This window comes from Octopus bimaculoides, chromosome 19 (genome assembly GCF_001194135.2).
Source record: "Octopus bimaculoides isolate UCB-OBI-ISO-001 chromosome 19, ASM119413v2, whole genome shotgun sequence".
Lineage (NCBI taxonomy): Eukaryota > Metazoa > Mollusca > Cephalopoda > Octopoda > Octopodidae > Octopus > Octopus bimaculoides.
This window is the reverse complement of record NC_068999.1, coordinates 48,648,314-48,664,179: the sequence shown is the minus strand read 5'-3', so window position 1 is coordinate 48,664,179 and position 15,866 is coordinate 48,648,314. Positions and strand designations below refer to the sequence as shown.

The following is a 15,866-nucleotide window of genomic DNA, read 5'->3' as shown; positions in this document are numbered from 1 at the left end:
ATATATATATATATATATATATATATATATATATATATATATATACATATTTTTATTATTACAGACAGTGTTGGGAAGTGCTCAAGTATTGAACTGAAGACATTAGGTATAAATATTTTTCAAAATAAAGATTAGAAATCAGATAGGTTTGACAATTCAAAACCTTATAATATAAACCAAGACAAAAGGAGAAATTATAATGTATTTAATGCATCACTCATTAAAAAGTTCAATACCAAAACAATACTAAAAATATTCAATATTAAAACGATACCAAAGATTTCAAAATTATAGACACACCAAAATATTAAAAATATAATAGATATATACGTTCGACAAATTATGCATATCTATAAAAATACATGAGAAATATATATATATATAAACATATTAAAAGGTGAAGTCTTACTTTCTAATAAATGTTTAGATAACAAACGGTGTTAAAATAGATCGTAAGGTGTCCAGGGTATAGTGTATAAAGAAATAATTCATAGATTAAACGTTGGTTTTTAACTGTTTTTTTCAAGGTAAATATCAAATTAATTCTCTTTCATATATATATATATAAACGTTGCCAGATCAGATTGGAGCCTGGTGCAGCCTCCTGACTTGCCAGTCCTCAGTCAAACCATCCAACCCATGACAACATGGAAAGCGGACATTAAACAATGATGATGATAATTTATTGTCAGTAGGATCAACATGTGATAGCTCCTCTTTATCTCATGCATTCTTCACTTTTAACAGCCTGTTGCTTTTGCAAGTCATGCTGACTCATAAATGCTGGTTTCTTGGTTTCATGGCGTATATATTCCCCAGCTGGACAGGACGCCAGTCCTTTACAGGATTGCTCATTTTTGCCAGCTGAGTGGACTGGAGCAATGTGAAATGAAGTGTTTTGCTCAAGAACACAACACACCACCCGGCTCAGGAATTGAAATCACAATCTTATGATCATGAGTCCAATACCCTAACCGCTAAGCCAGCCATGCACTTCCACTCAATATATCTTAATACAATGCTTTCGCCTATGTATTTATGTAATAGCTTATGTATCTGTATGTCTATATTTGTAGTTGTGTATGCGTGTGTTTATGCGTCTGTGTGTAACAGAAGCAGCTATGGTGTATGCATTTGTGTACACACATACATAGCTACATCCATACATACAGCCAGATACATACAATGACAGAAACACTATTACATGCAGGTATAATCATTTAGATACAAACACATGCACATATACCCACAAACACACGTGTGCATACACGTGCACGCGGGGACACACACACACACACGCACACACAGACTATTGAATGTGCATGGTTACAAATTCTTCTCGTTCATGTCAACCACACACTTTTATCATATTTCTTATTTCCTGCCTCTCCTGTCGGTCTTCTTTTTTGTGTATTATTAAAAGAATCTTATTTCATCTCTTTTTTCATTTCAATTTGTTTTATGAAAATCAAAGTAAATCGGCACGAATTTATTATTTCGGGGTCATTGTCCATATTATTTCTTACAGGGATAGTTCCCTTTTTAAAATTTTACTAGCGCTTCAAGAACCTCCTCTCTCATATATAAATATATGTGTGTGTCTCATACATACATACATACATACATACATACATATATATATATATATATATATATATATCTATATATATATATATATGTATGCACACACAGTGTGTGATGGGTAAACTGTTGCCATTTTATATTTTTAACTTCGTGCATGTACATTGTTCGTTTTTGATTTTGTCATCTAAACAGTATAGTAGGGTCAGTTGGGCATTGTCTGTAAGAAAAGCAGCACCATGACGCAATTCACACCGTCAGAAATTTGGAAACGACATGCCGTACTGCATCACATTCACACTGGAAGCTCCAATATGAACAGATGGTGAACACACAGAACAACCATTGGCTTGCTGAGTTCCCAAAAAAATGTACCAAGAGTGATAAAAATCAAACATCCTGTTACCATCATGGTTTTTGGAATAATCACTAGTGATGGCAACGTTATGCCTCCATTCATCTTCCCACATGGCCTCAGACTCCGCATGGAGACCTACATCAAGTGCCTGGAGGAGGTAGTGCTGCCCTGGGTCAGCAGAGTGGCTGCTGGAAGACCCTGTGTCTGGCAACAGGGCACTGCACTTCTTGTCCTGGATCATCTGTAGAGCTCAACAAGGATGTCCTGCAAACCCTGATGGAAGAAAATCCCATCGTAACTGTTGAAGAACAAGCAGAGAAGCTTAGTTTTGGTCATTCAACCATTCATCAACACCTGCATGCCATTGGAAAAGTCAGAAAACTGGGTCAATGGGTTCCTCACATACTTTCCCAGTCTAATCACACGCAGAGAGTGAATGTGTGCTCTTCTTTGCCGTCACATCTCATGGGACTGAATAATGACAGGTGACAATAAACGGGTTCTCTATAAAAATGTCAAGTGGGTGGGGAAAGGAGAAACACTGGCACCCCAGGCTAAAGAAGGTCTTTGCCCGCGTAAGGTGTTGTTATCTGTTTGGTGGGATATGAAAGGTTTAGTACACTTTGAACTTTTAAACCCAAAACAAACAATATGAAAGATCTACTACCAACAGCTTGAGTGGCTTAAGTCAGCACTAGAAGGAAAATGACCATCTTTGGTTTCAAGAAGAAAGGTGTTCTTCCATCAAGATAATGCTCAGCCACATACAGCAAGGATGATATTTGAAAGGCTAGAGGAGTTTGAATGGGAAATGATGCCCTACCCACCATATTCACCAGATGCCCCATTTGATCATCATTTATTCTGCAGTCTTCAAAATCATTTGAACAGAAGAAGTCAGAACTGTACTGGATAAGTATTTTTCATCATGGACAAGTGAATTTTGGAAGAGGGGGGGCCTTGCAAGTTTACCAGATAGATGGAAGAACATTGTAGAAAATGAAGGAGAGTATATTTTAGATTAAAAAAGAACTTTTTTTAATCTTAATTTTGTAAAATAGAAGAATTATAAAAAAATCACATTATTTATGGTATGATCCAACACACACACATACATATATCATTGTTTCAGAACCCATAAGTTGGAAAAATATGTATTTGTATATTTGTTGACAGAGTGGGTAGATTAATCAGAGTATACAGTGTTATAGATCCCATGACTCCATTTTGCCTTTTTTTCACAGCAGCCAGAAACCAGATGTGACATTTTCCCTCTCCAATAACAGAGCAGTTGCTATATTTTTTTCTATACCTGCCATCTCTGAAGAGCACATGAAAAATTGTAGCAGATAAAAGAATTAGTGCTTAGATTACTTTAAAAATATTGGCACAGTTCACTATATTATCAAGTGTCTTGGTATAAGAAGATTATGTTCAAGGTGTTAAATGATAAATTCATGTTTGAACTGCTGTACAAACAATTTATATTTTTATCAAATATCGTAACACAAGGCAAAATACCATTTTCCTTTTACATCCTGGAAACTGAGAAATCATTCAGCAAATGGAAGTTGTCTGAAGAAAAGTCAATGATGAATCTAAGATCAAGAACCAGTGATGCTTTCAGATTTTTGTGGAATGTTAAGTTGTAACCATACCGGATTTTGGTAACAAGGCAGTGAAGTTGAATGTGACCTAAATATTACAGAGAGCCCTGCACCATGTAACACAGATCTCATTCTAACAAGTATTTACCAAACAAAGATGAGCTTAAATAAGCAATAGAGTAGTTCATTGCCAATTTTGCACCAGGTTTCTTTGAAAGGACTTTTCTGATCTTGTGGAATGTTAGCTGACAATTTTAATAGATATGTAGAAAAATGATACCCACACACGATGTGTTTTATATGTTATGAATATAAATTTATAGATTAATATGTTTTTCTCACAGCAGGGTATTATAGAACAAACTATAAATCTCTTGTTGGCTACGTCACTTAATTATAAACAGGTACCATGTCAGTACATTTAGAAAATGTTGTATAATTAACAAAATTTCGGTAGATGACAAAATGAAGTTTGCTCAAGTAATCAGTCTCTGTCGACCAATCTTAGTGGTTAGTTTTATTATTGCACTCAAGCCCAAGTTCTTATTCAGGTTGCATGTGATGGCTGGTGGGCAACAGATCTTCCCATATTAAGGTCATTGCATGCAAGCATTTGATACCAGATCATCATCATCATTGTTTAATGTCCACTTTCCATGCTGGCATGGGTTGGACGGTTTGACAGGAGTTGGTCAGGCAGAAGACTACACCAGGCTTCTGTGTCTGTTTTGGCATGGTTTTTACAGCTGGATGCCCTTCCTAGCACCAACCACCCTGCAGAGTGGACAGAGTGCTTTTTATGTGACACTCAGTCTCCTCTGCAGGGATGATGATAAAGATAAATTCTACCACAAAACTTTTAAATTGCCAACAGACTATTGGAATCCATTAACAGATGGTGTTAACATTCACAAAAGAATGCTGTGAAAACTGTTAAACAAAAAAATCTGTATCAAAGAATCCAGATCAATGGAAGAAAGGGAATTTGGTTATTGTCTTTTATCGAGAGGGAACGAAGAAAATTGAAAGAATAAATGCTTCATGTGCATGCCAATAGCGTAGCATGCTGGGAGGGGGTGTGAGGGGCGGCTTGCCTTGGGCAATGCTTTGATGAGGGCGGCACTTTTGAGACTGCTGTATATGTCTGTGTAGATTCGGGAGTGGAAGGAAGAGAATGAAAGAATAGGTTTTTAGGAACATAAATATTTTTTTTATTAATCATACATTTTAATTTTATTTTAGAAATTTACATGATGGCGTAGGGAGGCATAAATTATTAAGTCTCACGAAAGGGTCAATGACATAAGGAGTTTGCTGACCCCTGAAGAAGATTATAGAGCCCAGCTTAATACATTGTGAGTTAAATAAGCAATAAGTAGACGGTCCCAGCCGGCTAGTTGTTACAGTGCAAGCTTGTTTCCTAAAAGATCAATGACCACACTCTATTAAAGGCATTGCATCCACATCGATGCAGTACATCTAATTGTATAAAGGGGACAGCAAAGTACACTACACACACCTGCAAGGCTGATTCAAAGCCCTTAAAAACAAAGGGTACAACCTCGTACTTGCATCCATTTTGAACCCCATGAAAAAGTACGATTTGCATAAATTGGTATGTGTATACAATACGTAAGTACGTGTACGTTATAAGAGGCAATCCTTCGGTATTGGTAGACGACATCAGTCACCCAGACAAATTTCCTTCATGACAGATAAAGAAGCTTTGCTGAAAAAAGAGGGTGAATGATGTCGTCTCAACCCGACACTGTATACAAATACCGAAGGATCGTATATATATATGATAAGTTTGATGAGAGGCATGCACGAACGAAACTCTCGGCCCTTGAGTCACCCTATAACTTTATCGATTAAATGTGTGTGGTTGTCATACAAATAAAATCTGTAGGTTTATATTTTCAAGAATTTACCTGTATTTGCTATCCCTTTGTTCTGTGTGTGATTTTTACGTAAACGTGATTGATTTACCCCCACCCCCACTCATTTTCACAATTAGACTGCAGAGTGTTCCTCAATGCATCCTAATTAGCTGCTAATTTTGTTAAGTGTTGTGAAACTCCTAATGCTACTCAAAAATCCTATTGTCTCAAAGTGGTTATGAACATCATTGGTTTTTTCCCCAATCGTTGCCTTTTCGATATTTTCAATTATAAAGATTTTAATTATGTGTCGTTAATGTAAGAAATACGATCAGAAGATTCAAGAAATTTTGTTGGCATAACACGTTTTAAACATTTAAATTCGAGCCCACGACGGGGGCCTTATGTGGTCGCTTAATTTGTAAGAAATAACAGCGAAAATTCCCTCAAATTACACCCTACCATCTGGAAAAATGGGAAACAAATATTGAATAAACAAAACAAAACAAAATGACGATTAGAAGATCTTTGACCATAGGTCTGTGCGATCAGGGTTGAACTGGGGTTAAACAATAACAACAACAACACCAAACTTAAATTTCTTCAGCTATTCTGAAAAAACCTGCCAATTAAAAGGAGGGGGCAAGCTATTTAACAAGCATTACATCGTGGCATGTTGCCGGCCATTCTATCTAATATATCAACCGTACGTGTAATGTTTGGGTGAACATGTTATTTGTTAGAAAGAAAAGAAAGGGGAGCAAGAGTCACAACAAGAAACTTTAGAATTAAAAAAAAAAGTGTGGCAATACAGAATACACTTCCCTTCATAGTTAAGTGACGGACTTTCTTTTAATAGAGGTCAATCTAGCGAAACACCGTTTATTTTCTTTGGAATTTACTTAGAAAAAAATTTTTTTTGTTGCTAATACAAATTACTAATTGACAATAAATGCACAAATATAAAAACATTTTCTGGAAATAATTGAAATTACATACCGGGTTTCATTCTTTAGTATTTGTTGTGACATTTTTTTCACCGATTCTAAATCTGCCAAATCCAAATGTACCGTCGCAACGCTTTCATTCCCAGTCATCTTTCTAATTTCCTTGGCGGCATTTTCAGCTTTGACTAAGTCTCTACATGCTATTATAACTCTGGCTCCCCGGCTGGCTAGATCCAGGGCTGTTTCTTTTCCTATCCCGGTATTGCCACCTGTCACTAAAACCGTTTTCCCATGCAGGGTCACGTCGCTGTAGTAGACGAGAGGGCCCCCATGGAAACGTAGGATTCTTCTCACACGTACAACATATAATGTCAAACAAATGACTGCAACAGGAAGCGCGATGTAGACAAGGAATGGCATGACGGTAACAGCTACTTTGGCAGTTGCTCTTCCTATATAATCTATCCGAGAAAGTCAAACTGTCGACAAAAATGATATAACTCATTTGCTTGTTATCAGTCGGGGGACACGATTTATCTTTTTTTTAAAACTTTTATTTATGAATTATTATTTTTACTTTTATTTATTATCATTTTTGCTTTTGTCTGTTTTAAACACAACTGTCAATATCTCGTTTTTCTTTCTTCTTTCAGTCCCCGAGTTAGTATGATTAGTCCAAAGGTGAAGGAACAAAGTCTATTGATCATCAGTAGAAGACTTCAAAATTCCCAAACTTTTAACAATATCGATGATTGTTCATTCTTAATAACTTACAAGAGTTGTGCGCATATATTTGGAGAGCCAAATAGATTTTCACAAACATCTCCCACTTCACTCTGAAACTTAAGATGCCAATTGGCTTATACTTCTAAGTTCCTTCTTAAGTTCGAACTCATTCTGAGTGCACGTAAGGACACTCGCCGAAAATGTTTCCCTTTTTATTGCAGTTCTCTTTATACTGTTAAACACACTGGATGTAATAAGTGACATTCTAACAAGATTCCCTTCTCTGTTAAACCAGTTTCAAATGACAACTGTTTAGTTACTTTCTAATCTACTCTTAAATGGATCCTTAGTTATTTTTCGTCGATATGCTGAGAAACATGCTCCACATTCCAAATGAACGTTGGTTGATAACAGCTTGTTTATAAGTTATTAGTGATAATTCTCTTTTTCTCCTTCTCTTATCAAAAGCAATTAACCTTCGAATCTAGACCAATTGATCGAATCTAACAAATATATCAACAACTTTTCGCTAAGTTTTATATGGGAATCGCGTAATCCCTTTCATTTTCTTACATGACTTGTGTCCGTGTCCAGATTTAACGTACATCCCAGTTAGTCAACGGTTAGCATCCAAAGTGCAATGATGTGAAGTTCATCGCTAAAGAATATTTGTAGCAACCATTTACTGTGTACCCGCTAACAAGTTGTAGAACTGTCAAATTACTCCTACCTTTACAAATAAGTCCGGCTTCTATGCTTGCTCAGAATATTTTTCTCTGATAATTCTTCAAATAATAATGAAAGCACAACCAAAAGAATGTATGAAGTTACAACGATGTGTAACTTTAAAATTTGAAAAGATCTCCAACTTTTTCAATCACTATTTGAAGAATCTTCGTAATATAACATGTAGATTTTGTCCATATCTTTGGGAATCCTTACGAGAACTTCATTACATGAATTTTTTTTTTGCGATTTCGGTAGTTTTTTTTTTTTGCGTATATCATTAAGCGATTACTAGATGCGAACAATTATAAGTATTAGTGAAGTTATTATTTTTTTTTTATCAAGTTGCATCCATTGGTCTAGAAGCTAGCACAACAATTTCAATAAAGATATACTTTCAACATAAAGTAATCTTCAATTTAGCTATGGAGTTTGGTAATATATGTGTTCGTTTTAACTTGTGATTCTTTCCTGCAACACACAAATACGCAAGCAAGCAAACATACATATTTATATATAGTCGCACTCAGTAGAAGAGTAAATTGCTGAAGCACCGTTCCGTAAAGGAAACCCAAACCTCTCACTGTTTTAATCCTTGTCATAGTTGCATACTGGACAAGGCGGCACAGACTTTTGAGGGGAAATGTATTTGTGAAATAGTGTATTCATAGTTATCTCCCATTAGTCTAGCATCGAAATATTTTCCCCATCTGTTGAATAAGCTATCAAGAAAAAAAAGTTTAATCTTGAAGTTAGGAAAAGAAAAAGAAGAAAAAAATGGAAATAAATAAAAATCAACTAAAATCTGTAAGATAGTGGTCTTCAGATACGTTTCCCAATATAGATTAAATTGTATATAATTGTTACAGTTTTGTAAAAGCTTCATTTGAGAACAGAAAACAGTAACCATTGCTTTAAGCCATATTTCAAACTGAAGCAAGTTATGAAGATTCTTGTCAGTGTTATATTTATTGCCTCTTCATCCACTGCTGTTATCAAGAGGTATTGCAATATGATGGAACTTTAAAAAAGTTCCATATTACAAATTATCAAAAAGTAGAAAGATATTCTACCTTAACTTCGAGCTTATTCAGGGCAAATTTTTACTCCTATAAAGTGGATTTGATCTCAGCCCTTCAGTTATGCAGTGGCTTCTTTTTAAAGTGGATAACTCTACTTTTTCTACAGATCTTATCTATAGCTGGTATCCTAGCAACACAGTCAGTTCTCACTATTACTTTCTTGCCATCTCCAAATGAATCTTACAAATATTTTACATATCAAAACTTACATGAATCTATGCAACTTCAAATTTCCCAAAAAGACAGATTACAAAGGATCCACGAAAGTAGTTAGGTATTAGAGACACCAACCAATGTTAACTCCAGACCAGCCCTGGTTGAATGGACTCCTGAACAATGATATTCCAGCCATGGCCATCCAGCTTTTTTTTTTCTTTCTTTCAGACAGTGTATCTAGGTCTTCATTACACAGTGCATTCCTCCCCTTTCAAGAGAGTAGAATAAAGTTTGAGAGAAATTTGACTGCTGTTTCTAGCAGGTCGAATGACCACATAGATGCTGCAGCTCCTTTCATGTAGAGACAAGTGACTGTACAATGGGATAGGTAGAGCTTGCATCAGCTGGGCGAATAAATGCTGCTGTATGATGACAGTGAAAGTTACTTGTGGTAGAGTTAGATGCAGGATGATCTCATTTCCTTGCTTTCTTCCTATATTTTAAGGTGGGTCTTAAAAATTTGAGATGACATATAATCGAAAGGAGTAGTGATTTGTCATGTTGCAGATCTGCACAGCAAAGGAGATGAGGAGTTTTTAAAATGATGATGATGATGGTGAAAAAAAGATTAAAAAAATCTATTTAACTAAAGGATGTTTTATTTAGCTGTCTTGTCAGTTATGGACAATGACCCATTTGAACCAATAGAAAAGCCTCTGCATGGTCGTTCAGCCTGCTAGAAAAAGCAGGCGTGGTGGCTGTGTGGTAAGAAGCTTGCTTCTTAACCACATGGTTCTGGGTTCAGATCCACTGCATGGCATCTTAGGAAAGTGTCTTCTATCATAGCCTCAGGTCGACTGAAGCCTTGTAAGTGGATTTGGTAGATAGAAACTGAAAGAAATCCTTTGTATGTAAAGATATGTGTGTGTGTGTGTGTGTGTGTGTGTGTGTTTGTGTCTGCGTTTGTCCCCCATCACCTCTTGACAATCGGTGTTGGTGCATTTATGCCCCCATAACGCAGTTTGGCAAAAAAAAGACCAATAGAATAAGTACCAGGCTTAAAAGAAAAAAAAAAGTACTGGGGGTCGATTCTTTCAACGAAAAACTGTTCCAAGGCAGTGCCCCAGCATGGCCAGTCTAATTTTTTAAACAAATAAAAGTAAAGACATCTTAAGAGGTAAGAAGGACTAACAAAATATATTTACATCATACACCAAAAATAACAGAATGATAACAAGTTTACCTTTGGTCATAGGTCAGAGGTCAGAGGTCAGAGGTCTGCTCAGTCAGCTGAACATACAAGCCAACGAGAGAGGCTTTTTATTGTGGTTGCTCAGCTTGCTAGAAATAGTTAGATCTCCTTTGAAACACTCTACTGTCTTACAAAATGAAAGGACATATTACGTATTGTGGTTTTAGGCGGACTGTGTCTAGGAAAAAGATGGGATGGCTGGGTTTGGAATGTTTTGATCAAAAGTCTGGTCGATGAGGGCTAACTTGAAGCTAAACAATAATAGATGGAAGGTAAAATACATGAAACTTCCACACCATATTCTTCAACTGCTTGGCAATTCATTCTTTTATTTCCAATTCAAATATGCTTGAGGAATGTGCCGCAAACCCATTGAAACTGGTAATAACCTTGCGTTTATACAGATCACTGCTTAGCACTGCCACCCCATTATTCATTCTCATTTCTTAGTTTATTTTCATTTAGATTTTATTTATTTATGTCATCATTAGAAGAGGAATGGTTGCTGTCACCCTTGTTATGACGACAAGGGTTCCAGTTGATCGGATCAACGGAACAGCTTCCTCGTGAAATTAGCATGCACATGGCTGAGCACTCCACAGACACGTGTACCCTTAACATAGTTCTTAGGGAGATTCAGCATGACACAGAATGTGACAAGGCTGACCCTTTGAAATACAGGTACAACTCATTTTTGCCAGCTGAGTGGACTGGAACAATGTGAAATGAAGCATCTTGCTCAAGGACACAATGCATTGCTGGGAATTGAACTCATGACCTTACGATTGTGAGCCGAATGCCCTAACCACTAAGCCATGTGCCTTCACACGTAGAAATATATATATGTATATATACGTCTATCAACCCTTATATAATGCAGGGTGGCTGTGTATCTTCCCTATAGTGAGACACCCATGCCTGTTGCTCTATCGTACTTCATCCTATCATCATCATCATCATCGTCATCTGGTTTGACAGGAGCTGGTTAGGGGGGGGGGGCAAGACACTTGATGTAATATCACCGCCCTCTCTTCTACCCTACCTTTCCTTTTGTCTTGTGAGTTGCTTGTTGACCTCTCTAGTTCCAGTGTCATGAAAGAAAGCCTCCAGTCCACTCTGTAAAGTGGTTGGCATTAGGAAGAGAATCCAGCTGAAGAAACCATACCAAAACAGATATATATATATATATATATATATATATATATTATCATCATCGTTTAATGTCCGTTTTCCATGCTGGCATGGGTTGGACGGTTCGACTGGGGTCTGGGAAGCCAGGAGGCTGCCTCAGGCTCCAGTCTGATCTGGCAGTGTTTCTATGACTGGATGCCCTCCCTAACACCAACCACTCCAAGAGTGTAGTGGGTGCTTTTTACGTGCCACCAGCACAGGGGTCAGAGGAGGCTGGCAAGGACCACAATTAGTTGGTGCTTTTTACATGCCACCGGCATGGAAGTCAGTCAAGGTGGTGCTGGCATCGGCTATGTTCGGATGGTGCTTTTCATGTGCCACCGGCATGGGGATCACAACTACAATTTCACATATATACATATGTATATACATATATATATATAAATATTTATATATAAACAAATGAGAAAATATATCCATAGTATCTTACCATTAATAGTTAAAAACTATTTTATTGAAAAAAAACCCCCAAAAAAAACAAAAAAAAAACCCCCGGTGAATTGATGATGGTAAACTTACCGGACATGGCCACCAACATGTGAGCAATGAGATGGGCTGGAGAGGTTGAGTGATAAGGGTGGTAGCATGGTGAATGGAAAGTAGGTGGGTTCTATACCAGAGAGCTGCACTGTAGAGTGAGTGGGAGACAGTTAGAATAGGTGCAGTGGCATCTTGGCAGGAAGTAATATATGGTAAAAAAGGTCCACTGCTATCTTCAATCACATCAGAGTACAGTGAAGATTAGGAAGAGGACGGAGTGATTGAGAGATGAGCAATGGGTATAGGTAAAAGAATGCAATGTATGGCAAAACTGTAGAGGAACAATAAAGGTACAGATGTAAGATTGTAAAGTAAGAGAGAGAGAGAGAGAGAGAGACGGAGTGTATTGTATGGAAAAGAGAAGAGAGAAAGTCACAGTCATTGTTAGTCATACAAACAGCATAATACACTGCGAGTGATGAAATCAGGGAGTGAGTGAGGGATGAGTAATAGGGGCGTGGGTGTAGGAGGCGAAAGCAAGAGAGAGAAAGGTCTGGGCAACAGAGTGATAGAAGTGTGTTATGTAAGGGGCAAGAGATAGAGGGGTGAGTGATATGGGTGTCAGAGAGATAAAAGGATATCAAAGAGATAAATGATGTAAACTAGACAGTAGGCAGACGTGTGTGCATGCATACATATGTACACACATACATACATGCATGTGTCTAGTGTTACATCTCTCTCTCTCTCTCTCTCTCTCTCTCTCTCTATATATATATATATATATATATATATATATATATATATATATATATATATATATATATATATATATAGAGAGAGAGAGAGAGAGAGAGATAGATAGATATATATATGTATATGTATATATATATATAACAATTTTAATGTCTGTTTTGCCATGGTTGAATGGACAAGTGTGTCTTCTGCCACACAGCATACTACTAGTCAACCATATCCATTGTTTCCTTTGTGAGGTGTAACATCATCAGATTCGTCTTCACTACTTCATCCCGAGCATTCCTTGGTCTCCCTCTTCTACGGGTTCCACTTACTTCAAGTGTACAGCACATCTTTATACGTCTGCCCGACTGCATTGCAGTCTTCTTTCTTGCATGCCACACTTGATTCCTTTCACGTTCAGTGTTTCTCTCAGCTCGTTTGCGCTTCGTCATTTATACACATTATCATTACACATCCAGTGGAGCATGCTCACTTCACTCCTTTCTTGCCTTCATAGATTTTCTGCATTCAAGGTCCATGTCTCACTTCCATGTAGCACTGCACTTTGCATGCAAGCATCATACAATATGCCCTTCCACACCGAGGGAGAAGACATTTGTTGCCAATAGAGGTAGTAACTCCCTGAGCTTTCTTCAACAAGTTCTTACTTTGGCTGCTATGCTTTCAGAACACCTACCCTCTCTATTAATTAGGTTTCCTAGATGACAATATCCACCAACTACTCGTTCAGTGTTTCTCTCAGCTCGTTTGTGCTTCGTCATTTATACACATTATCATTACACATCCAGTGGAGCATGCTCACTTCACTCCTTTCTTGCCTTCATAAATTTTCTGCATTCAACATATATATATAGATACATACATACAGAGAGTGAGTAAGTGAACAATAGCTTATCAGAATACAACGTTAACAGCTGTTCTGGTTTGCATAAAAAGGCATTAGTCAGACATGTAGTAAATTAAGTAACCAGTATTTACATAGAACACTGAATTCAGGCATTTGTTTGGTTTGTTGCTTTAAGTACATAGTATGTAATAAACAGTTAATAATGATTTCAAATTTAGGCTCAAAGCCGAAAGGTTTGGGGGCAGAAATAAGCCAATTACATCGACCCCATTGCTCAGCACAACTGGTACTTGTTTTATTAACTTCAAAAGGATGAAAGGCAAAGTCGACCTTGGGAGAATTTGAACTCAGAACGTAAAGACGGATGAATTGCTACTTGACATTTTGCCCGGCATGCTTATTGATTCTGCCAACTCACCGCCTTGTACAGGATTAATAATGACAAAGTTATTTTACCGAATTCTTCATTGTTTTCAAAATCTATTGAAACGGTGGGTGTGTATATGGCAACAAAAGGGTTTAAAATGAAAGAATGATATATAAAACTGTAATGTGCCCATAGTCTCATCATGTTGCAGACTGATCTGATGTCCAAGGTGTTTCATCTACTGAAAGTATATGGTACTATACCATGCTTGAACAGGAAAGCGGTTCATTGCAGGGTTGATTCCCTGCTGCTGCTGCTGCTGCTTGTATTCTTTTCAGTCGAGTAAACTGGAGGAATATGATGTGAATCACTTTGCTCAAGGACACAAACATGACGCCCCGTCCAAGAAAAGAACCCAGGACCTAAAAATTGTATGTCCAATGTTCTAACCACTTGGTCACATGCCTTCACAAAGGGATGTACAAGATATTGTTAAGTGCTAGATATACTGTATTTGAATAAGAGACAGGACGTTCATGGATGGAGAGTCTTTGATTATGGCATATGTGGTTCAGGGTTACGCAGCAAAAACAATAACAAGTCTTTACACAGAATTATCAGATAAAGATTAAAAGGAGTGTCCAGGAAAGAGTTGAACTATCTATCTGGCTGTCCGTCCATCTGTCTGTCCGTCTATCTATCTATCTATCTATCTATCTATCTATCTATCTCTCCCTGTCTCTCTCTCTCTCTCTGTCCATCCCTATCTCTCTCTCTCTTTCTCTCTACATCCACCCATCCACCTTTCATCCTTCTGCCTATCTATTCAACTGTCTGTCTGCCTACCCACCTGTCTGTTTGTGCACCTGTGAGCAAGTGAGTCTGTCTGTCTGTTTGTCTTGCAGTTTGCTTAATGCAATCTACTTCACCTGATATCTAAGAGCCAATGCTTAGATCAATATTCTGTTGCCGTATCCATGTGGCACATGTTGTATTGTAATTATATTATTCATGCCAAGGTAGGTTGGAGTGTTGTCACAAACGTAAATCCCATAGTATTTGAAAAATAACAGAAACCAATTATTGGTATTTTGAATACATTTAACGAGGGATCAAAACACCAATAATTTATTTCTGTCACCGTGCAAATATGTGTGTGTGTGTGTTTATATATAAATGTATATATGTATGTGTGTGTGTATGGATTCCATGAGCTTCTGGCAATATTCTGGTGTTATCTTGGTCACCCATATTGTCTTTACCTCATCCACCATTTCTTGGTAATTTGATGACTGCTTTTGATGAAGCTATATTTTAAGGAGGCTCCAATTTTCAATGCAGTTTAAATTGAGAGAATTTCCTGGCCATCCCTGTAAGAAGTAAAACTGTTGCTCTTTAAATCATTCTTTAACCATCATTGCTGAGTGGATTGGAGCACCATATTGTCACATAATCAAGCAATTTCTAGCTACCATAAATCTTGGCACTTTTTTCTTTTAAGATTTTTAGAACATCTTTTGCTTTTAATGTTGTTTGTCTGAGCACAAAATGCAATCCACATCTACCCTGGGCTGAAATAGCTACCCCACAAATCATAACTGTCGGTACAGAATGAAAAGTTTTTGATGTATACCTTTCATTCAAGCGGTCATCTTTTACTATTCTTACTTGAAGTTGATAAATACTGTACTGAGAACGTTTCATCATTAAACATTACTTTGATCCATCCAAGTGGTGTTCAATGCTCATATCTTTTGCAAAATTTAATCCTATCTCGAAAATTTTTGTTGCTCAACTGAGACTTTTTTTTTTTACTGGTTTGTATGCTCTGAGCTCAAAATCATTTACCAAATGATCTTTGTGTGTGTGTGTATGTATATATATATATATATATATATATATAT

General features: G+C 37.0%; 1 protein-coding gene across 2 annotated transcripts in view; it reads right to left on the bottom strand.

Annotated features, from left to right (window-relative positions):
- Positions 1-15,866, bottom strand: part of LOC106878107 (retinol dehydrogenase 12) — a 24,694-nt gene that overhangs the window by 2,513 nt on the left and 6,315 nt on the right. Inside the window, exon 1 of one of the 2 annotated variants that reach the window (XM_014927219.2) lies at positions 6,426-9,089. The exons of the other annotated variant lie outside the window; for it this stretch is intronic. Within the exon in view, the coding sequence (XP_014782705.1) occupies positions 6,426-6,793 (368 nt within the window). The 5' untranslated portion in view covers positions 6,794-9,089. Of the gene's footprint in view, positions 1-6,425; positions 9,090-15,866 lie in introns of those variants that run through there. 2 annotated transcript variants of the gene reach the window in all.